General features: G+C 32.2%; 1 protein-coding gene across 1 annotated transcript in view; it reads left to right on the forward strand.

Annotated features, from left to right (window-relative positions):
• Positions 1-26,195, forward strand: part of LOC106463646 (glutamate receptor ionotropic, kainate 1-like) — a 62,463-nt gene continuing 36,268 nt past the window's right edge. The window contains exons 1-5 of the mRNA XM_022391573.1: positions 1-135; positions 16,765-16,920; positions 19,041-19,295; positions 20,218-20,396; positions 22,236-22,289. Coding sequence (XP_022247281.1) covers positions 39-135; positions 16,765-16,920; positions 19,041-19,295; positions 20,218-20,396; positions 22,236-22,289 — 741 coding nt within the window. The 5' untranslated portion in view covers positions 1-38. The remainder of the gene's footprint in view (positions 136-16,764; positions 16,921-19,040; positions 19,296-20,217; positions 20,397-22,235; positions 22,290-26,195) is intronic.

Raw genomic sequence — 26,195 nt, forward strand, 5'->3', positions numbered from 1 at the left:
GTAGTGTACGCCTGTGAAGTTTAAAGTGAAAACAAGATATGGCTTCCTTCTGTAACACAACAATATATATTCAAGTTGGTGTAATGTGTGTTCTTTTTAGCTTTGCCAGCAACCTACCTTCGGTAGTTAATCTAGGTAAGTGACGTGTTTCGTTCCTCTAAACTTTCAAGCAGAAAAACAAATTAAGTAAGTTTTCGCAAATCCATCACGTAAATATACGAAATACTATGAAAACTGTTTAATTCTGCAACGTAAACTATGTTGCATTTCTAATTAATTACATTTGTAGCTCTACGTCGGAAAGAAAATACTCTGACGTGGTATTTTTCAGACGTTTGAATCGTAGAAATATTTTGTCAACAAGTGTTGGCTTTGTATCAATCTTGAAACAATAATATTTTTGTCTTTTATTTATTTTTATTCCCATTTTCTCATATTTATAAAATAAGTATTTCTCATGTTTTAAGGACCCCGACTGACGTAAAATACAGCTTGTTTGTTTGTTTGAAATTAAGCACAAAATTCCACAATGGGCTGTCTGTGTTCTGTCCACCACGGGTATTGAAAACCGGTTTCTAGCGTTGTAAGTCCGAGACATACCATCGTGCCACGTAAAATACAGCGTAATTTTTTCAATAATCCCCTTTTCTGGTGTACTGACATAAAGTGTTAGCTTTATGTACCAAAAAGATGAATACCATTTAAATAATAATTTCTACCTAAACCAAAGGAATGGTATTCAAAAACCTGCTATCTATACTAGATAATGATGTATGAAATAAAACACATACAATATATCATATCAACATACAATATATCATAACAAAATGAAATAGAAGTTGCAGCATACATTTTTTTTTCATATAAAAACAGAACTTAAATACAAGTAGAATCTGGCATCACAATGTCAACATTTAAAACATTAAATTATAATGTATCACATATATATCAATGTAAATTTATCACTATTTTCATGCACGTATATTTAATGATATCATATCTCATTTCACAGTACGGCCGGGCGTGACCCAAGAGTTAGCGTGCATTACTTCGGACTTGAAGGTTCATGGTTAGCATCTCGTTGCAACAACAACAACAAAAAAAAATGTTCTCCGCATTTTGGTCTGTGGGTAAGATATAAAAGTGACGGTCTAATCCCAAAATTTGCTTACACTAGCTCAAGAGTTGGCGGCAAGTGCTATGGATTAGATACCTTCTTTTTAGTCTATAATTTCAAAATTAAGGATGTTAGCTAGTGTAGCTTTGTGCAAATATGCGAAAGAAACATCGCATAAGTTCTTGTACTAGCTGAACTGTTTGAACACATTGTTTTAACTTCATTTGAATACGGCTTAACAATATAAGAGTCCTAAGCCTATTATTTGTTAAACCTACAAAACAAATTAAGTAGTAGATCTTTAAATTGCTCATCACCAAAGAGATTTACGCATCCAAGAAGTAATTATCATAAAAACAATCTTCAACTTTTTTAATATAAACAAATATTAATATTGTAATTAGTGTACATATACAGAGGGTCGTGTATGTTATCTCCAACCGATTTTGTATATGAAAGTCAGCAAGTCACAGCCAGTATAAAGTCTTAGTGGATCAACATGTATTAGAACTACATTTTGACCTTATTTGGTGCTATATAGATAGTGTAATACCACCAAATACTGATCACTTTTGTATATGAAAGTCAGCAAGTCACAGCCAGTATAAAGTCTTAGTGGATCGACATGTATTAGAACTACATTTTGACCTTATTTGGTGCTATATAGATAGTGTAATACCACCAAATACTGATCACTTTTGGGAAGGGTATGTAATAGCCCTTTCTGACGAAACATATTCACACAACCAATTAATGAGAAAGTGTCCTGATCGGAGATTTCGAATTTCCTAGACAGTTGTTATACTTAATGGCATGGGAAATCTTGAAACACATGAGAATCCTCGAACTCATGGATCAGTAACAAAAGTGCCCTAAGCAACGTAATTAAGAAGAATCTGAGGCTGAATCAAAGAAATGTAGATCAACGTGAGGCATCTTGAAACACATGAGAATCCTCGAACTCATGGATCAGTAACAAAAGTGCCCTAAGCAATGTAATTAAGAAGAATCTGAGGCTGGAAACGAAGTCAATAAGATATTGATTCACCAAGATGAGGTTTCCTGTCATATCTCCAAGTTAACTGTCGCATAAGTCAAACAGATAGAAAATGAAACACATGTTCTCGTGCTATTCTTTACGAAGAAATATCAGTCCCGTTTATGGATGAATTGCCTATATATTTCTGTGGGATTATACTATTGAAATTAATGTTGTGAATTCGTTGTTCTTGTACACTAAGTGAATTATGAAGACCCAGCACGGAGGATAGGTGTGCTTTGCACATGACAGCCTTACGACAGAGCCCTTTAAAATGAAACTATGCTTCCGGGTTATCTTTAAAATGCCTAGTCATTAGATAGAGCATGACTGAACAGATGTGGCTATATAGACTGAATGATGTGATGATATACATACTCACCGCCTGTTTCCGTCATTACAACAGATTTTGTATTGCAATATATTCAAAATTGAAACAAATTGTTTCTGAAAATGTCTTTTCGAGATTATTTGTACATCAGTTTCATCCTCATATTTAAATGCTGTAAAACCTCAGCTTTAGCTATCACTTAAGTCTGCAGGTTGATTGTTTCTCCTAATGAAATAGAAAAGCAAGCAATGTTTGACATAGAAATTAAATCAGATAATCAAAACTAATCATTAAGATTGTAGTATTCTCAGGTTTAAAGGTTTCACTTAGAGTAATGCAGTAGGAGCCACAGAATGACAAGAGGCTCATCAAAAAATGTTTTATATATCAAAATGTTGTTTAAAAACATTGACAGAATTCAAATCAAAGAAATAATCTAGCCAACAGTTAAAATAATTTGTCCCATACTGAGAAAACTTGGCATTATATACTAAAAATACAGAATTATTCTGAGGATGCAGGTGCTATCCACGTGCTTGACCGTCACTCTCAGTATACAATGTAAGATATTATATCCCTGAGGCATATTCTGAGTTACAAGTGTAACAGATGTAGATATCTATTAAGTATGCAATAGAAACAAAATTGCATAAAATTGTCAAAGTGAGAAATAAAATAAACCCTTTAGCATCACATGCAAAAATAATAAATTAGACATGGAAGTAAAACATATTCAAATACAAAAAGGAAATCAAATATTTTACAAAAGCACCAAATGCAAAACTCTTTTACATAAGGTCAAATAGAAATAATACAAAAAATAAACCTTTAACAATGCTAATCAAAATACAAAACAGTGTCTTTCAACAATAAAATTAAAACAAAACATCACTAAATAACATCCCTTTAGATGACCCTTTAACAAAGGATTAAAATATTTAACCTTTGTGTAATAATCTATTCACGTAATAAAAAAAACAGCATGAAACAAAAATGTTAAAATGAAATATACCCTTTATAATATATATATATATATATATGTATATATATATATGCAAGTGCACCATTAAAACTTACATATACACAACTCAAAACTCAGTAAAGATGACACATAAAAAGGAATAATTACTTTGCCACCCATTTGCAGTTAAAAGTACATACATTATGATATAAAACTAATGAAGTATATAAATAAAAACAGTAAGGAAAATATACATATAAATAGACATAATGAAAACTGAAATCTCTTACCTACTGAAACCTCAACAGAAGGTCCTTTAATGCAATAGTCAATTTATGATGAGCCCTAGTTGTCTAGCAGATCATCTCTTGGACCCTTGTGAAAGCCTCATTACTTGATGTCATCTAGTCCTCGAGGTGCCATATCTCTTCCTCCAGCTGTAAATTAGGCTCCTAACACTTCAACTTATAGTATTCTTCTCAGTGGTCAGCAGACCTCCACCTAGATGCTTGTTCTTAACAGTTACACTTTAGAGTTGGTATCTGCTGTAGCATGGGATGCTCTTTTATTACAATAGAGTCTATGTTGTGAACCATTTTGTGGGCACTAGAATTTCAGATAATGCTGAAGCCTTGAGTTGTCATTGTTGTCCCAACTAAGGTATGGGCGAAGATGGCTAGGGCCTATGGTGTTGTAGACTTTGGTAGATTTCTCAACACTTGAAAGATCCCTTCAAAATTGTATTTTGGGAAGATTTTCTCAGACCAAGTTATTTGATGGTCCTATCAGCGATGTAAGCAAACTGAACATTGATTGTATTTTTCTATGGTGCAATCATCAATGAATCACTTGATTATCTTCTTTAAGCTTCGGTGGTGCTGGCTTGACTGGTGCTGTGGTAGCCTCTGGTGTCATCATCGTCAGCTGGTCAGTGGACAGCCTGACTTCTAATATGTGCTCAGCTACCAAAGGTGGTGTGGTCTAGACAGGACCATTTCTTGATGGCTTAAAGATCATCGGCAGACCAGCAGTTGATCAGGTGCACCATCAACTAATGCATTTTCATCAATGAGCTCTACCTTGATGTATATCAGATTGGCCCCTCGTGTTTTTGGTACAGAGGGATACTGAGAAACATCCACGATGTCACTGAACAGGAAACTTTCATTATATTTTCCTTTAGGTTTCGGAACAGAAGCTTACAAGATTAACAGCGCTTAGATAATGAAAGTAACAGAACTCTTTAGTTGAATATAAAATAGCCAAAAGGGTTAAGTTAGATTTTGAATAGAAAAAGCCAAGACTGAAATGTGAGATCAATCGAGCACTGATTATTCAGAATTTTGCTGAAAAATGTATGGATCCAGTTACAACAATCAACTATCCTAAAATTTACCTTAGAAACAGAGTGTTAAAACAATTTCTTTGGTCAACTAATATTTATTTTTCCAGGCCTATTTATACTCATATGTATAATTTGTGTAAAGAATTATTCCTTTCACTTGTGAACATACCTTTTCCTCAAACTCCATCGAATCTTGCGCTTCACTTACATTCATTTGTGCGTTCCATTGTAGACATTGTCATGCCAAAAATTCATGGCTACCCTGGAGCACTGCCATATGGATTCCATACTGTATGGCTGTTGTGCAAACAGAGCCAGGTACAATAAGAAAAAAACTGAGGACAAGGCTCCGCATTCTGATTTCTACACAGATACAAAAAGTAGCCCATTTACAACACAGTAACTAAACTCGATCTTCTGGAAATCCATTGACGTCAACATCTCACTTCCTTTCACACATTATTTTCCGATCCAATATTTGCATAGATAAAGACAACCATGAATCAATACCAAAGTCATTATTTCTTAACTTCAGCTGTACACTTAAAGTCTGCGTTTCATGCATTTCAAGTGCACCTTTTATTGAAATAATGTTAAGAAAATTTCCAGTAAAACTGTGTGCTTTTCAAAACACTCATATCTGCATTATTGAAAAATGACAATCATAACCAAAGAGTGGATGCAACAAGTTTACATTTTGTTATGTTACAAGTTACTGTTCATAAACTTCACTGTGTACAGATAATTCAAATTTGTAACATCCAAACCAAATTCTTTATGTTTATTTGCATAAGGTACCCATAAATGAATATTTGCAATTTCTATACATTTATGCAAGCCACAAACACGTATATTGCAATATATATACACACACCTTAACATCATATTACCAATACTGTTCTTGCTCATCAGGTCATTAACTATTGGTTAGCTGGGAACTTGTAGTTACAAAGCATTTTATACTAATAGTTATGATTTATGATTCACAACGTGAAAATGTTGCACGATAACTGAATATCACTGCCATTAAAATTTAAATGGTGTATCTAATTATTTTCAAACAAGTTATTATAAGATTTAAGGCTATCGACTTTTGATGTGGAAAAAAAATTGTTTGTGTTAAGTAAAAAACATCTTATAAAATATTAACTTAAAATACACCATAGTACTTGCTATGTAATATAACACATACAATGCATATTGAGTATTGGATATTTGTAGCGTGTAATTTGACATTACGGATAAAACCACATTCTAACATTTAACGGATAATCTAAAAGTATGCTTACAGCAAAAGTAAAGGAAATGTAACAGTTACGTACATCGTAACATTTAATACGATGTTAATACATAATACATGAATATAAGAAAAAAATTACCTCACATTATAACGTTTGGTATAAAACCCAGAGTTTTTATATATACACTGCGAGTTTAACATGTACAATCACAGGAGTACAGCAGTATTTCAAGTGTTTCTCGGGTTTTCATATACACTGTGAAATTAGCATTATACACAACGATGGCTATCGTGTTCCTATAATATTTCTTACATACTGTAGCTTAGCTGTATAATGATAATTAATACATCCATCTAATATTTATTATTCAGAGACTACGTACTTGTTAGTGACTCTTAGGGTTTCTTATATACCGTATACTCAGCACGTTCGTGGACAGGTCATGTGATGCTCTAAATTTTCTTACACGTCATCAAGACTGTCTTGAAAAGATTATGACCCCCTCTACAAGATATTTCATTTTACGCCTCATTCAGTACATAAATTTGGTGTGAAAGTAGGAACTTTCTCTAATTATTATGTCTCCGTTTAGAGACCTACTGTTTTTCTATTGTTTCTTCTTCTTTCTTTTTTTTTCTTTTTCTCCCAAACACTTTTCAATGGACCGCCATTCCCTTTGCAGTTTGACTTAAAACTTGGTAGGTGATACCTAAGTCCAATACACCAGGACATCTTTTTTACGATTTAGCTTTTTTTAAGGATTTTATGGGGTCAAAGTTCAAACAACCCCAAAATATATATTTTAGGCTCCTGTGCTGTCATATTCAAGGTGAAAATTGGCACACACATATATACTTTCATGCGCCCAACATAAATTTTTTTTAGTTTTTGGTCGATTCCCCAGCCGCATTTTGACCAATTTACATGGGATTTGGTACAAAGATACCTTTCTACAGGTCCCATACATTGACAAACAAAAATGGTCGACTTGTTTATTTCTGGTAGTTATAGGGGTGAGTATGCCACAAAAAAGTATAATTTAAGGATTTTTTTTATAATTAGTCCGCCGTATTTCAGGTAATTTACATGGGATTTAGTAAAAATATAGATTTTTATAGGTACCAAATAGGGATATAGATAATTTTAGATTATTTTTTCTTTCGCTCAATGTTTCAGCAAGAAAAGCATAATTTGAGGTTTTCCTAAACTATCCATGTGTATATCAACCAACTTACATGGGATTTGATACAAAGATACCTTCTTCTAGGTCCCAAGCAATGATATAGGCAGTTTTCACTTTTTTCTGTGTTTTTCGTGATTTTTCAGATGACAAAATTTGCCATGTTGGGATTGCGTAGCGGAGACATGTTGCATTTGCCCACGATTTTTTTCCTCCCACAAGCTTTTTGTGTATTTATTAAACTGTGACAATTTACTTTTTATTCACTCTTGCTACAACAACAAATCTCTAAAATTTCCACTTTGTTGCAACATGGCCAATCCTGTGATACGCTCCTGAGACACAGACAACCTCAAATGGGTTTTAAGTAACCTTAGCTTTGAAAAACACTTTTCAATAGATACAAAAATTATTGGAGGAGTAATTACACCACCTTGAGAGTAACGAACACTGTATGGTGTATCGGTACTAAACCTCTTTTTTATTGTAAAAATAAGCGTAATGTTCAAAAGCATCTAATGATATTGCATGGGAAGATTGTGGTAAGACCTCGAACAGTATTATATCCATATTTTATAAATTCTTAAAAAATTACCTATAATAGACCAGCGCCTGTGATCTTTTCGACATTAATTAAGGGAATTCAATTTTTTTTTTACTTTCAACATTTACTACAATATTTTGTACATTCACAGTTCTTAAAGCTACAGACAGCTACTCTTGATAAGTTAAGTACGTTATTCACTTATGTTTTAGAATAATTGCTTTTACGACTCTGTTTGAGAGCATCTGTATTATTCTATTTCTGGATTTCAAGTCTGAAATAATGCCGACTTCCTCGGTTGTTTATGAATACATAAACGTGTAGAATTATAAACGGACTTTTCTCCACGTAAAAAATACTTTTATTGCGAGCTCTCGGCCCTTTTACCGGGCCTTCATCAGGCAACAATGCAATGAAAGTAATTTTACGTAAAATCCGTTTATAATTCTACATATTAATTTACCTACATTATGAGTCTTAAACAACAAGTACATAAACGTGTTAGTTCATTACGGTGTCAAACTTTGCCATCATTTACTTGATATAAAACATATTTCTTACTGGGATAATTTAACGTATAGCGGTTCCGTGATGAGCTTAATTGCACAAGGCAAGTGTATAGCTACATCTACCGTAATTTTCTTATTAATTACGCCTGTTAATTACTACCTTCGATTTCGATTAAAATTGGAGTTAAACTATCAACTTTAAAATTCATTTATCAACTGGAGTTCTAATTCCTTCCATTACACAGCGCATTCGAAATTTATACAGTTCTCCTCGTGCGATTCTAGTTTGTTTGTTTCTTTTAAGATATTGCGAGGAACATAAGGCTCTATGAATCAGCTATGTTTTATTTTCTACAAACGGTTTTCAGGAAAACCAAAACTACATCTAGCTTTAAAGTATAAGTCAACAAAGATGTGACACTATTTCTTTTTTTTTATTTGCCAAAAATAGCACAGCTCTCTTCTTTAAGTATTGTTCGTAAGGTATAAAAAATGCCTTTGGCTTTTAGAAGTCCATGTTTTACTAGATTAGCTTTGTTCTGTCGACTTTATTTCATGGCGATGAATCAAAATTCAAAATGTTAAAATCAGCTATTTTGTTATTCATCTCTGTCCTTGTGCTACTTCATTATTAAGGATCCGAGAATATTAAGTCCGTCAAGTTTAGAGGATCAATGGGTTTCAGCGATGTAGGGACAATAACGACATTCTTGATAATGAAATTCAAGATACCACTCTAATCTTACATACACATCTTTTGTTAAGCACGTCGAGATACTACTATTCTGTATTATTTGCTAAAGAAGTTAAAATAAGCCCTTTATGTCTTACATTTAGTTGGTATGAGTTTTACACAGATATTTCACCTGAAACCTGGGATTGTGGTTTGGTTAGATCTGAAACACGCCAGCTAGTAATCAGACATTTTAGAGACTTGCTAAGGCATTTAGAAATACGCATCTGTAGACCATTTCGTTTTATCGCTATTTCTTATGTCTTACATACTGTAAATAGTCTAGTAACACAAAACACACTATTGTGTATACAGTGAATGCGAATTTTACCTCGGTTAAAAAAGGTAAATCATCACAGTAAAAAATATCGAACTAATTGTTTACAATGTGTCAGAAAACTATATAGTTCGCTGTAAAAGATCCCGTGGGGCAAAAAAAGGCGCACGTTTCGCTATCTTAAATCTTTTATAATCGCAAATTATTTACAGAATCGTAAGATTCTTTAGTCAATAATTTTTTTTTCTTCAATACATACTGTATAGCAGACGTTTACCCTAACCTGGTACTCATACGACTATAACATGTTGGATGCTTTGCTTTGTCAGTTGGAGAATTTATTTGTTTGATCTTCGCCAGACAATGTCTTGATGTTCATAATATATGAAGAAACTTTATTTCTAATGACTTGTCAAACGATTTGAGCATCCGTAAATAAAAGAAGATGATGCAAACTTGCAGATTAAGCATCACATTTTGTTTCACCATGCTGTAGCTTACTACATGCTCACTACGAATGAATTTAACAAGTCAACTCTGATAAAAAGTCAAAAATACTCAAGCTATAATTACAGGCTAATCTGGTATATAAACATAAAACATAAAAATAAGATAAAAATGAAATATAAATGAAATTAGACAAAGGAACTTGAAAATCATAAATTGTGCAGACTGCTAAATTAATCAGTTTTCTGTGATAATTTTTTTTTACTTTAAGGAAAATATTGACCATCGATTAAAAATATTAAGTACAAGTCAACAGTTATCAAATACATTATAATGTTAGACTAAAAAACAGAATAGCAAGGATATGGGAACAAGATGATTGGAATGTTTGTTTGTTTGTAATTAATAACAAAGCTAAACAATGGGCTATTTGTGCTCTTCCCACCACGGGTATCGAAACCCAGATTCTAGCGTTGTAAGGCCGTAGACATACCGCTGTGCCACTGGGGGGCTGATTGGGATGATCAGCCTTATTTGTAAATGACTGTTCCGATGGAAAAAACAACAACATTAGATGAATGTTGACAGAGTAGGCGAAAATTTTGAATATTCCAATACTCCATGCTTACTGATATAGTAAAACGTAACATGGGATTGTACTAGGTCAACTAAAAATATATGATTGGTTTTCGTCTAACGTTTTCATAAAAAGTGTGAAAGGAGACATTGCATTTATTTTTCATTTGTTTAGAATCTTATCCTTCATTACTTAGCTTAAACTTTGGAATAAAAATACCAGATAATAAGTCAGTTTATTTTAACCTACCAATGTTTTAATTCTAAAAAGTTATATTGCATGGCAGTCTGAATACCAACAATAAGCTCACACACTTGACCAGTCTTGACCTAGTCTTTACCTATAATCCTGCCGCTAGGTGACAACATTCCTTAAAATTAAACTCATGCAGTTTTTGTTCTTTACGATTTTCTATATAAACTCTGTAACTCATACCTGGAGAATGAGGCCGGATTTCCTGTCGAAACATGAAGTATGCTCCCTAAATAAATCACTTCCTTATGTTTATAAATCGTTGTCTGTCAACTTACTACTATATTAGCATAAAGTGCTTCCATACACAAGCTCTGGCCAATTATCGCAAAAAAAAAAAGACGCACGGTTGAGTGGGGACGAAAACATATAATATTTTTTTTTAGTTGGCTTTCACATGAGATAAGATCTCCGAACATTTGACTAAAACTAGCATACACTTGTTCACTGCTCTACTAACAAGTTCGTTGTTATCGTATGAGTGAAAAGATCTATTACTTCAAGTTATACAGTTGAGTTGATGGCTTTAGTAAGAGCTTAAGGGTTTACTAATGACATGTGATAACGATACGTTGTATTCTTTGTTCAGTATTAGGAGAGAAAAAATATAACCAGCACACACATAAAAACAAAAACAAAAAAAACTTAGCCAAAATCGACCTCATAATTTGTGTTCGTAAATATCGTTGTATAGATCTTTTCCATTATAACTTTAGAAGAAGAAAAAAAAAGAGACTCAACATTGTATGATCATACGAAGCACGTAATACTGATATTACGTCCACGTTCTCAACAAAGTCAATGTTTTACTATAATATTTCTGATATACAAAAGTTTATATTCCTTATGTAAATCATATACTGTAGATTTTTACAACATATTGTATATTAACTACTTGAAGGAAATGAAGAAACAATTAGTTGAGTTTTCAATATTTTTCCTACTTGTTCAAATCCCCGTCCCATCAAACATGCTCGCCCTTTCAGCCGTGGGGGCGTTATAATGTGCCGGTCAATCACACTATTCGTTGGTAAAAGAGTAGCCCAAAAGTTTGCGGTGGGTGATGATCACTAGCTACCTTCCTTCTAGTCTTACACTGCTAAATTAGGGATGGCTAGAGCAGATAGCTCTCGTGTAGCTTTGTGCGAAATTCATAACAAACAAACGAGATTGATACAGCACTTTACTGATGGTATGGCTTCTGTTGAAATCCCCTATATTTGAGGCATATTTGGTGTTGAGATACATATTTGTCTAGTTTCGTTTGTTTTAATTAAAAGCCATATTGAGATATCTGCTGTGTCCACCTGGAGGAATCGAACCGCTGTTCTACAATTTATCATCTTGGAGTAGAGCACGAGTTTAATAACTTCATATTTTTAGTAACATATCACCTAACACAGGGGTTCCCAAACTTTGCCAACCGAAGGACCCCTTCAACTTCTTTACTGTATTTGCGGATGAGTGGTGTATCATATGCGTATTTTACTACCTTTAATTTGGGATTTATATATGTTACAATATTAATTTTATGATGTCTTGGCATTTTATTTTATTCGTTACTCTTTCAGTGAATGATAATTTCATATCGCGGATCCACAGGGGGCCTCAGACCACAGTTTGGGAACCTCTGATCTAACATATTAAACATCAATATACACATATCACTGTGATAATCCAATTCTTTCTTTTCTAGAGATCACACCCAAAACCTCACGCACACAATCCTCAAGAGCTTTAATAATTTTAATTTAACAGTTTAATAGTCACTTAAAGTATACATATTGTTTAAAAAGTTATTTGGTTCTCTTCAGTATCTTAATTGTTTATGAAAATACATTTTGCATTATAAAATAGATGATAACTAACTTTTCTGTTTTATCAACTACATGTATTTCTTAACTTCAGTCGCATCATAGGTTTTCAAGGTACTTTTTATATTAACGTAAAAATTATATATCTACTCATAAATTTAGACTTGTATTTTCAACTAATTGTTCTCTGTACCATATATACGACTACATTGTATATTACGTAAAATATTATAAAATGTGAGATTTATGTTACTTTGCTTCTTCACAATTAGCACTATTGGAAATCAAGCAATATAAAGAATACAATTTCAATCATATCTACGGATTTAGCGAACATTTAATGCATATTTCATTAATTAATCAAAGAACTTTAGGTTTAACAATTATTAAACAATTTAACAATTAAAGACTTATTTTCTATAGTTGAATACTAAATCTGAATTTATTAGGTTTAGGGAAATTCGTTAAATAAATAAGATATAAAGATGAGATCTGAAGTAGAATACCCTACATTTTCTGTAAACTTCGTTAACGTATTGAACTTTAAGGTAAGACTGATCCCATTCAGAGCAATAGGATAAGCCTGCTTAATAAAGAGTTTCAACATGATATTTACTGATAAGTAATTCTATGATTTCTGACTACTGAAGTCCTGATAAATAAAAAAAAAGACTAAAGATAAGAAACAATTAAAGTGAGCAGTCTTTATTTATGACAATACAATAAAAATGTATACTTAATTTGAAACAATGGACTTTTGTCTATACGGGAGAATTAGATCTAGCTAGGCAATCTGAAGTTCCAAACTATATCACTATAAACATTGTATTTCAGACTACTTATCTGAGACCGTATTCCAAAGTAAATCTTCTAAGATCTTGTTCCAGACTGAATAATTTCCAAATAGCTACTTTAATCATTATCGCCACATTTGCCCAGACGGAAAAGATGATAATTTCATACACTATAGGTTGCCTTACTGTTATCTTTTCCATGAGAAGACAAAAGATGTTTCTCTAGGTGAATAACTTCAAACAATGGGCAGATAAAGTTAAGGGAATTTAATGACATTTTTGAAAAAGTGGAGTGAAGACAACACAATTAAAAACTTTTTGTATGTTAAAAAAGGGAGTTAAAAATCACATAGTATATTTACATATGAAAGGTGCACATATATTTACGCCTACGTTTTTTCCAGTTTCATTCTAGACATAAAACTTTAACTAAAACTCTGAATATGCTTATAAGTATATAAGATAAAGAAACATTTATTTCTGAAGATTAAACTAAATACTACAATATGTATTGGACAAATAGCTCTAACAAAGACAAGATGATGACCAGTTGTATCATTCTGCCATCTTGGTATTTGCTTTATAAAAATTCCTTTAAGCACGTTCGATAAGACTTCTGAAAACAAAATACAGCTTTTATTTTGATACCATCATAATTAACATTTGTTTGTGTGCATGTCTGAATCTTCATTTTTTTTTGGGGGGGGAGGGTTTAGTGAACGCCAAAAGAACAATTCAATGAGGCAGTTATGCTCTGTCCCCCGCTGGGACAGCGGTAAGTCTTCGGATTTACAACGCTAAAATCAGGGGTTCGATTCCCCTCGGTGGACACAGCAGATAGCCTGATGTTGCTTTGCTATAAGAAAATATACATAAGTTATGCTCTAAAAATTAGTATATCATAGGGAAGCTAAGGTATATAAGTATATATATCAGAATGAATTAATTGTGCAGGAATCTGCATTCCCACATAACATGTTGGTCAAAAAGATCAGTAAATTATTCTAGTACCTATTGTTCTGGGTCATTCACCTACAATATCACCTTTTGACTTTTGTAAAGTCAGCTGTAGTATGTGAAGCTACACAGTTGTATTTATCTCTGGAAGTCAGGTAATTACTTGAGGTTGTGCCTTCTCCTATGCCTTCTTGGGTTCATATGGGTAACGCTAGTCACTCTGGGTAAATCTATAACGTAACATGTATTCAGTCTGAACCATCACCTTAATAGAATTAGTCTAGTATGCGATCTCAAGTGAGTTAATCAGTCTACAACATTATGGCATGACTTCAAACATAACTCTCCAATGAAGGCAACAACCCTATGTAACATATAAGAACCGCATATACTTTGTAATTTATTAAACACTGCTTTTAGTGATTGTGTACTTGCATTCTATCTTTCTTTATTTTTCACAAACTTACTACTTAGAGAACTCAAAATTATTTCGCAGTAAATAGTATATCGAATATCTCGTTATCCTGTGGACCTATCTTGTCACTTTTGGGGGAAATATATGTTATATGAAAATACGAAAGAGCCTTAGAAAAAGCTTAATGAAATAATAGTGATCTATGAATAAAAACTACATCTACCATACTGTAGTGGTATCAACGAAACAGCTCAATAGAGAAAGTATTGTTTAATAGTTGAAACTACACATATGTTTATCATATTGTGATAGAGCGATTGACTACAACAACTTAAAAACTAACTAGCGTCTAGTAATTAAGACTATATTATGATGGACCAAGATCCATCAGTAGATAAAAAATAGTCATTGCAGTTGGTATCTTGGCAGATCCACAATGACAAGGTAAGGAAATAAATATTATCTTAGAATTTTGTCTGTTTATGTTAGAGCAAAACTACATTGTTGTGTCTACCGCGGAGAATCGAACCCTGGATTTTAGCGTTCTAAGTCCCTAGATTTACCTCTGTCACACAAGAGGACTATGCTGGAGCTTAGGTTTTGAATTTTTACGGATTGCAGTGTATAGTAGACGATGCTTTGGTCTATGTACTACTTATGTTTATTTGTATTTTGTAAGTGCAAAAGCTATACAATGAGCTATTCTTAGGTATCGAACTTCGAATTATATAGTTATAAGTACTCAAGCTTATGGGGCTGAGGCAGATGCATCCTATAAAAAATCTACAAATACATTTCAATCTACTCTGCTTAAAAATCCTTCAAAATATACCACAATTGATTCACCACAGTATTTTGACAAAGTAATTATTGCCTAACGGGTACAACTACATATTCTACATCATGGGGAAGGAAAGAGAATGACAAAAAAGGATAGTATTTGTCATAAAGCGACAAAAACTACAACTACTGGTAATAGTTGACCAATAGCAACAACTGACTTATAAAAGTAATTATCATTTGGTTAATTAAGCTACAAGTAAAACCTCAAACAGATTCACAACAAAAAATGAAGGAAACTATTGTCTAGTAGCTGAAAAATATATATAGCAAGTCATTGTTTTACTAGTTTAAACAACATAAGGTTGTAATTGTTGTATACCAAATAAAACTATTCTTGCTGCAAACCAGTTATCTATAATAGAGCTTCTCAACTGGCTAAATGGTTCGCCCAGAGGTTTTGTTTATTTTATGTTGTATTGATTCTAGCTGTAGCTTGATGTATAAAGAATCTTGCATTTTAATTTACTACTTTTTTGTCCTTTTTCGAACTGGGGGTGAGTGAGCTGTTGTGAAAAACTTATAGGAGGGAATGATATTGGAAAAGGTTGAGAAGCACTGATCTATTATACTAAAAAATAAATGTGAAGCTTGATAGAATATTCAGTTTATCACTTGTACTGAATTATTCAGGTTTCGGGGAATTCAACCTCATAAGTAACCCTGGATAATGACAAACCGAAAAAGTAAGACTTCATATAATGGTAGAGTGTACATTATATGTATGGTGTTCTAAGATTCATTTTATTCACACAATGATTCTATATTTATATAGAAACTTCAAGAATATTCAACACTGATACTACTAGTTTATTCTTGTTATCCACTATGTTTACAAACCGCAAGCACCAAGATCACACTTCCCAAGTAGGAGGACCAACAACAACAAGTTAAAAATAATTACTGCTTAAAAACTAAAAATACTTACAGTAACAACGTAAAGATGTAATTGTTTTGTAGCAGCATAAGAGCTATGTCAAACGACTCATAACTGTCTCAGAAAGGTAATCTAAATATGTAACAGTATACATAACTATATATATTCAGAATAGATAGTGATTTTAATATAGAACTTATGTTTAGGAATTGATTTATAATTGCATCACTATAACCAATTACTGTTATTTTGTTCGTAAACATGATATCAGGATTTATAATTTAATTTTCAGTAAAATGACTAATATCACGTAAAACGAAAAGACTAAAATTGCAGCACGTAAGTTAGAAAAAAGAGAGAAATATCTATTAATTTCAATAATTTAGAAAGGAAATAAAACATATCAATAAAATAAAATGTACAGTGGGTAGTAGTTTAACTAACTTACTTTCATCTTGATTTGAATAATCGGTTCACCTTTTATTAACGTTAAAATGATCTAAATTTATTCCAGGTGGATTGTTGAACGACGATGACAAAGAAGTTGAAAATGCATTTCAACATGGTGTAGATGAGATTAATGAAGATAGTAGTATTCTTCCCACAAAGCAGTTGTCTATGAGACTCAGCAAACTCAAGCCTCAAGACACGTTTCACACTTTCCAAGCAGGTATAAAACAGGCTGAGTAAAATATTAAAACTTAAACAATGAATTTTATAAGGTATGAGTAAAACGAATAGTCTGACATATTGTCTGTTTTCCGCACGTGTCTGAAATAGATTTTCATGCTATCCCATATAAAGGCATGCCATTCAAACAGCATGGAAACTGTCATTCTTGTACATTGGATAGATAATGAAACAAACACAGGGAGTGGTGGTGTGGTTTGGACATAATAGACATTGTAGTCTTTTTAAATGGAAACTATGTTGCAGGGCTAGTGTTAAGAAGAGCAATCGCCAGGTCTAATATGTCCAGACGCAGAGAAATGAACTGTAACGACCTGGAGAGGTTCCAAAATTGTTAATATAACGTATTCATCCTTCTGTCGTTAAGTCGTTGGTTCAAAGTATACATATATATATAGTTTTTGTTTTCATGATGTTGGAAAAAGTATCAAAAAATTTTCAAAAACTTTTTCATTATAATATAGTATGAAAAACAAACCTGATTGAGAACCTCAATAAGTTATAAGTTTTCTTTCTCTGGAATATCTATTAATTTGGTGAACACAAATATAGCAATCTTAACAATACTGGCTCTCTAACATAAAATAGTTTCAGTTAAATTAGTTCTCATAGCGGATAACTCAAAAGTTTATCTTCTTACGCCTAGTCTGATCATTCCTTGGGTAAGGAACGAAAGTAGAAAATGAAATATTGTACAGTTTGTTTTCATGAGTAGTGTTTGTTTTTATTTTTATTTTTTACATCTACAAGTTATTTAACCGTGAATACGGACTTAATGTAATTGAGATATCAATTGTGAGTGCCTTTTTACTTTAAACAAGCACATCATTGCCGAGATTACATGCAGAGAAAATGTTTATTTTTTAACAAAAAAATTTCATTCCGCTGTCAGCTTACACTCTTCAGTTAACGAACTTTCCTATTCACCTTGCCTTAAATGAGAGCTAGTGCAACTATTTTAATGTGTGTTTTCATAAGGCGCATATACAAGTCTGCTGATTTGTTTAACTTTAAGGCAAAGCTAAGTTACTACGGTTATCTGCTGACCTGAGGGGAAGTCAACCAGCAAGCAACACCCACCACCAACTCGTGGGCTACTTTTTACCAGGAAATAGTGAGTTTGATCGTTACATTATAATAACTAGAAGGAAATCAACCGGCAAGCAATGCCCACCGCCAACTCGTGGACCATTTTTGATCAAAGAATAGTGGGTTTGATCATCACATTGTAACACCCTTACGACTGAAAAAACGAGCTTTTTTGGCGCCGGATTTCACTCCCGCGACCCGCACAATACTAGTCGATCGGCCTAATTACCAGACCATAAACTCAATAACTTAACTTTAATTTTCAATATTTTAAGTCTTTGTATTTCATACAAGCTTGCCACACTTTTTAAATTGTGATATAAAACATATTAAATATTTTTAGTTAACGCAACCAGTACAAGGACCGGTTTATTGCCTTTTACCAACGTTCCCCGATGACTTAGCGACAAGTTTGTTGCCTTATAAAGCTAAAAGTCGGCTTTCGTTATTCGCGGTGGGCAGAATACAGATAGCCTTTATGCAGCTTTGTGTTCAACAAAGAAACAAACGTTTATAAATAACAGCATAACTACGTTGTTCAAAGAAATATATGACATTTTCAATTTTTTATTCTTCTGCTCACGTGCTTTTCCTGCAAAGAACCCTTGAACCTAACTTCGACAAGCTTAACGCTATTTCTTAAGGTTCTTTTTCGTCACCTATATTTTTAGTGCAACCTTCTTCTCTCTCAGTTTTTACTTTTGCTATAGACGTTAACAATCTGTTTGAATCTTCTAACTCTACACTAAAAACGCTGGATTACGCATATTCACTATTTTTTGTATCCTTAACAACTATTCATGAAAAAAACCGGCAATGCTAACAACACGCATTCAAATTTCAAATATGTTTTTAAAATCCGGTAAAAATACATATTTTAGAAAATTTTAAATTGATTTATTGCGTTGATAACATATAAGTTGAAAATCGTAATAAAAATAATCGTAATAAAAGATTCTAATATAGTAATATCACAAACTAAGTGTCGTTCTTGGATATTTCTTTCTATAGCATGCCAACAGCTGAGTTCTGGAATTATTGGTTTCATTGGTCCAACAACTCTACCATCCTCCTCTCTTATCCAATCAGTTTCGACTTCCATAGAAATACCCCACGTTCGGTTGCAGTCGGATTACATTGCTAATGTCCCTAATGGTTTTTCGTTGAATCTACACCCTAGTTCAGAGCTCCTGAGTAAAGCGTTTCGAGATATATTGGACACAAGAGGTTGGATGTCTTATACCATAGTATACGAAAGTAATGAAGGTTAGAACCTGACAAATATTACTCATAATTAAACTAACAAGATTATTCTATTTTGAATTGGTGAAACTGAAATATATTACGATTTTTACCTTTGGTAAATTTTCCATTTAAACCTATATCATATTATACCGTCAATACAAAAACAAATATCATAATGACATTGTATGTACGGAGGCCCTTTATGAACAGATACTTTATAAACGTTTAAAAAAGCGTTAAAAATTTTATTAGACTGTCAGTACTGTTTGTGATCTGTTTCTAAAATACTTTGTATGCTTCAGGACCAGATCTCAAAAACCCAAAGCCATTTCCTTTTGAATAGGGCTTCATTATATGTGATTCTTCAGAACGAATTTCTATACTTAAGATTCTGTCTACAAATATATATAGAAGAGAAGATCAATAAGCATTAGAGTAATGAATGCTGTCTCTTATATACGATTTACTGCCGTATCTTTAAAGTAGAGAAGAGACTTGATTTTCTAGAGTCACTTAAATTTTTGCAAACGTGAATTAAGCTTCATTTGCGAAACTCACTCTCGATAACCTAGGAAACAAGAAAACAAAATCTTCTGACAAAAAAATAACATAGAACATTCAAACGCTTTTCAGTATCAAATAAGTCCAAATGAAGAATATTTGGATAAAACCTTAAACATTTGTTTTTCAGGATGATAGTTTTAATAATGTAGCGTTATATTCAATATGTTCTGGTGCTCTAACTTTTATCTGGAAACTCTTACCATATAATTATTTTGGGCATGTTCTTGTGGATTAATAATTACGTTGTTAGGTTTAATAAATAATATTCACTCTCAGTATGGTGCATTAACTATTAAATGAAAGCTTTCAGGTTATAATATCAATAACAATCATTGTTAACTTTCAGTTTATAATTACTTACGATTATTATTTCTTTTAGCTCTTATTAAGCTCAAAAAACTCTTGGAGAGAGACACAAATAAATCAGTGAAAATCTCATTTCGTCAACTGAAACCAGGAATGAGTTACAAAAAGCTTGCGAAAGATATAGGCAAACAAGGAGAAGCAAACATAGTTCTGGATATTTCTACCTGGAAAATTAAAGAATTCTTTAAACAGGTTCGTAAAATATTGAAATCCTTTTTTACGTCGATAATATTTTTAGTATTGCTTATATATTATTTGAATTGTATCTACCTGCATTTACTGTATTTTTAGGTATGTCTTCCAGAACTTAAGTAATTCTTTCTGTTTTATATGTTCAATTATTTATACCCCCAGTGGCACAGCGGTATGTCTGCGGACTTACAACGCTAGAAACCGGGTTTCGATATCCGTGGTGGGCAGAGCACAGATAGTCCGTTCTGTAGCTTGGTGCTTAACTTCAAACACAACAAACGTTCTTATGTTATTATTTTTGCTTTCATAGGAATATGTTTCTTTTTCGTTGTTTAATTCTTCTTTCCTGCTCTATACCATAGGTTGGTATTAAAATTTGTTACTGTCTGGTATTTGATATTACTTATAAAAGATATTTAGTACTTCAGTACCATTAGTTACTTTAAATTTGTTTAAAATTTTTTGTCCAGATGATTTCTAATTTACTTTGTTTCCTAGATTTAATTGTAATGTTTTGCTTGAAAACTTTGTATATATAATTTTGTTTTCGTTAATGTTATTTCTTTCTACCTCTTAACTATAGTTCGTTAATGTATTTATTGGAAGAAAATGTTTCGTAAATTTTATTGCGGTTTGTTTTGTTCGTATAACTATTTATTCTACATACTTTTCATTTTGGGATCCTATTGTAGAAACGTTTTTACTACTCTTTAGTGGTGATTGTAAGTTGACTTCGATATTATTTTAATTGTAATTTTTTACAGCGAATTATGTTTGATAATTTTGAGTCATATTATACCTTTTTTTTAGTAACCTCAAAGTTTTAAAAACAATTTTTGATTTTTTAAAACATTTCATAATAACAAATTTGTAATGATTCATCCTCTTGAAATAGTTAACAAAAAGTCGTTTTTGTTCAAATTATATGCTTTTAATTACTTACAAGACTTTCCAATTATAATATAGGAATTTTCTAGAAACTATAATATAAAACAAATTATGGTAAAAAAAAGTACTTACTTCTGATTTTTGATCTATATTTTTACTTAATATATCGAATAGTAATGTCTTTTAATTTTAGTTAGATTTTTTTTGGACAAATTATGATTTAATGTTAAAATAAGATTAAAATTCATATAAAACAGACTAATGTAATTAATGATTAATCAGGACATTTATCAATTTTAAACAGAAGAGCTGAAGAAAGTCCGACCTCAGATTTAAATTTCTTGAAATATCGCAGTAAGACTATATAGGGAAACATCCAAGAGTGGAATAACTCTCCTTCAACCTAATTACAGTACTATGTGTATAAAAAAACATTTGTGAACCAATTGAAGCTCCTATGTAAAATCATTGTGAGGTTTATGCTCAGCATAGATTTAGATAAAACGATTGTGATGATGGAATACCATAAAAGTCAGTTTTTTCTTCTTTTTCGCATCAGATCTCTGACCCATTACAACACAAACAAATATTGTCACCAGAATTTATTTCTCACATTATTACCCACCAATCTCCTTGTTTTTAGAAACATTTAATATCTGTTGTATCTCATTGTTTGATTGAGCAATCAATCAAAAATTACAAAATATACTGTTAAAACTGACAGTATGAGCATTTCCCCAGGGGAGCTTACCTTGAGTGTTTATAACATTATAAGTTGGGTTTCGATCTTCGCAGGAATAGCAGTGCAGATAGATCATTGTGTAGCTCTCTGCTTTCCAATAACCACTCTATTACGAGTGTGTTATTAATGTTGATTAATTTTAACAGAAAATGTTTAGAAGGTATATGATTTATTCTCTGTTTCTTCTTTTTTCGCTGGCTATGTTACAGGCACAAGATATTGGAATGATGACCGAATACCACAGTTATCTGGTAACATCACTGGTATGTTTAATATATTTCTGATAAACAGGTAACTTGTTTATGTATCGTATTATAACTATATATGTGATAAAATTAATTCAATTCATCAATCAGTATTTATAACACTTATTTCTTATGCAACACTTTGAGAATAATAATATGTTGTTCTATATTATGTAGGAAATTTTATGTTCAATTTTCATATAATGTAAAACCAATACGTGAAGTAGAAACAGTCAAAAACAGCTAATTTATGAATCACTAGTTATAATGTACAACCAATAAGTAAAGTAAAAACAGTCCAAAATAGCTAATTTATGAATCACTAGTTATAATGTACAACCAATACGTAAAGTAAAAACTGTCAAAAATAGCTAATTTATGAATCACTAGTTATAATGTACAACCAATACGTAAAGTAAAAACAGTCAAACACAGCTAATTTATGATTCACTAGTTATAATTTACAACCAACAAGTAAAGTAAAAACAGTCAAAAACAGCTAATTTATGATTCACTAGTTATAATACAACCAACACGTAAAATAAAAACAGCCAAAAATAGCTAATTTATGATTCACTAGTTAGTTTTATGGTACAACGTGCTTTCAAACTAACTTGCCACCGTCAGGTGAATAGCACGTTAGATAACAACATAAAAATACGAGTAGTCAAAAGACCCTAACCAATGAATGTTTATTCATTACTGACTTCTTAAGACTAACTTAACGAGCATTCTTAATTGTTTTGTTCACTTTCTTATATCTTTTCTATTATATCATTTTGGCTTTGTTAGTTTTACGTATAAAAACGTTAAATTCTTTATTAATGTGTTCCAACAAACGAATATTCAAGTTTCTTTCTGATTATCTTTGATAACATTCATCTGAATAAATGGAAAAGTTTTATTCTTAATTCTTTGGAGAAAAAGATGATTACTTTACACTGATGAAGAAATCAAATTTGATTTCATTATCGATACTGAAATCTATTTATAGTCCAATCATGTAGGGAAGGAGAAAAATCACAGTACAAAGAAAAATATTTATATTTGATGAAGGATTATTTTCACATGACCCGATAGTGAGCTTCAACAATTAATTAGATAACAAATAAAGTTGAATCAGTAACTTATTAACTTTAAAATTTTACCATATAAAATTCATGTAAAATTTCAAATGCGTTTGGTGTTTGCAAATAACGTTTTTGTTTGTTTGTTACGGATTTCGCGCAAAGCTATACGAGGGTTATCTGCGCTAGCCGTCCGTAATTTAGCAGTGTATGACTAGAGGAAAGGCAGCTAGTCATCCCCACCCACCGCCAATTTTTAAGCTGCTCTTTACCAATGAATAGTGGGATTGACCGTGACATTATAACGTCCCCACGGCTGAAAGGGCGAGCATGTTTGGTGTGAGGGGAATTCGAACCCGCGACCCACAGATTGCAAGATGAGCGCCCTAACCACCTGGCGATGCCGGGCTGCAAATAACGTTTTAATGAGAGTTATATCGCTGATGTTCATAAGCTGAACTCCAGGGAAACCAAACTATTAAAATCAATAATAGAATATTTAATATCAAACACATAAACTGACATCTTATACTAAAACAATTTAAAAATTAAAACAGCATTAAGCTTTTGTTCTAATTAAAACATCTTTATTTAAGCAATAATAAATCCAGTAATTATTGATTATTTACAAATGCTTTAAACGACGAGCGACCTGCTTAGTACCTATTATATTTGAATCACAGCGACTTTCCGACCATTCAACAGTGTAATGCTGCCATTGCTAAATTTATTACTGATTATACCATAGACTTTCCAAGATAAAACATTCGAATAATACTGTTGTTTGCTTACAATAAGATTGTGGTGATAAGATATCATTCGCTGTTATAATTACTAAAATATACAATCACATAACTTTAATTATAGATTACTACTTCTTTTTTCTATAAATAAATAGTAATTACTGACTAGTTTTTAACCCTACGTTTTAACTGCTTAAATTCTGCTGCCTTTAGGAAAGTTTTATTATTGATAATAGTCGAGGTTCCATCAGAAATGTTGTAAAACCATGCTTCAAGATCGGATAAAATATCACGATATAAATAAACACAAGATAAAGAATAACGTTAACATTCTATATCAGAAAATACAACGGACAACGCAGACTCTATTAAGATACGCTCAGCTATTCATACTTCATGGCAACACACACACATACTAAAGGAATTTACATTAAGGAATTATATTTACTCATCGATTCTAAAAACAAGAATCCTGATAATATTATAGAAACACCTACAGGCACTGTAATAAAGTTAAATGAACGATCATTAATAGAATTCGGACTAAGTGAACTAAGTAAAGAGCTAAGTTTCGCCCTAACACAAAACAAAATGCCCACTTTAAATATAGCTACAGCCCCAGAAAATACAATTTATAGCCTACTAGAAAAAGAAAAATAATTCAGAATAAAATTAAAGTCAGCAGTTCAGAAAGCTTACAATAAAATCAACCTATCAGAAAAAAATTACTCTTAAACAATTGAAAAAGATAACACCATAAAAAACTTCTACCAGCAAACTAAGATATTGCCAATGTAATCATGGACAAAAAGGAACACTCCATCCAACTCCAAACATCAGTTGAAGATGGCCATTGCGTGAAGATAAAGTCTAATCTAACCGCTAATACAGATAGAAAGTTAACCAACTCCTCAAGAAACATCAGAATGAACTTGAAACAGAGACTGTCTGAACACTAATAATACACCACCGCTGCACTTCACATATCTAGATGGTTTATTTAAATTTACAAACAAGTCGGCTACTCTTTACAGCCCATAGTTAACTATAGAGATTCGCCATACCATCCCTTAGCTATAAATATCTCCTATAAATAAAGTCACCATTAATATGTAAAATATCCTGACATGTTAGGAGCTCAGCCCATTTTGTGAAAATTGTAAAATCAACCATTGTACCCTGACAAAACAAAATGATTACCTTTGTCGTATTCAGCCTCTTCACTAATGCACCTTGACACACTATTTCACCAACAGCTTGACAATGATAGAAATAACCAGGAAGAAAGTTATAGATAAACAGATGTCAGATCTCTCTTTAAAAGATACAGAGAATATGTAAGTAACATAAAGTCAGAACAGTATTTAGAAGCCACAGCACAATGTGATCATAAATAATACACATCAAACCGTCGAAAGGCCCGATGGAGAGAAAAAACACCATTTACAGCAGCTATTGTGAATGTGAATTTGAATACATTGGAGAAACAAAAAAATCAACAAGGAATAGAATTTAGGAGCACAATACATACAAGAGCCACTATGCACAATACATACAAGAGCCACTAATATCTTCAAAACTCGTTATGCTAGGAGAAGAATGTCATGCAATACGTTCAAATAATACTGAAATTAATCATTCACATGTGAAAAAATAAGATAAAATATCCTTATATGTACACGTAACTGATACCACTCTCAGTTAACCTAACGAAAATGTCAGAAAAACCTAGATACCCTTCTTGAAATAATCAAATAGTCAGTTGTTTAAATTCTAAACTGGGGGAAACCCCAGACCTCAGTCAAGTGGGTTACGTGTCGGACATCCGTCAAGAAGATCTGGGATCGAGTAGAATCTGCCTATTATCAACAGAGAAAATAGCCGTTTTTAGGACTTCCCTGAAGATGTCTCTAATCGGATTAATGTTTACTCGATAATTTTTTATTTCATTATGAGAAATGTGTTTTATTTTAATTTAGCAAGTTAAAATGAAAATACTCATTGTAATAAACTTAAAATAAGACCCAAAACTCGAGCGCTTTCGAATAGTTGATTTTTCTTCTTTTTTTTTTTCCTGAAGAAGAATAGTCACCTTTTCGAGGGCGCTCGAGTTT

Source organism: Limulus polyphemus, unplaced genomic scaffold, assembly GCF_000517525.1.
Source record: "Limulus polyphemus unplaced genomic scaffold, Limulus_polyphemus-2.1.2 Scaffold54, whole genome shotgun sequence".
NCBI classification, from domain to species: domain Eukaryota; kingdom Metazoa; phylum Arthropoda; class Merostomata; order Xiphosura; family Limulidae; genus Limulus; species Limulus polyphemus.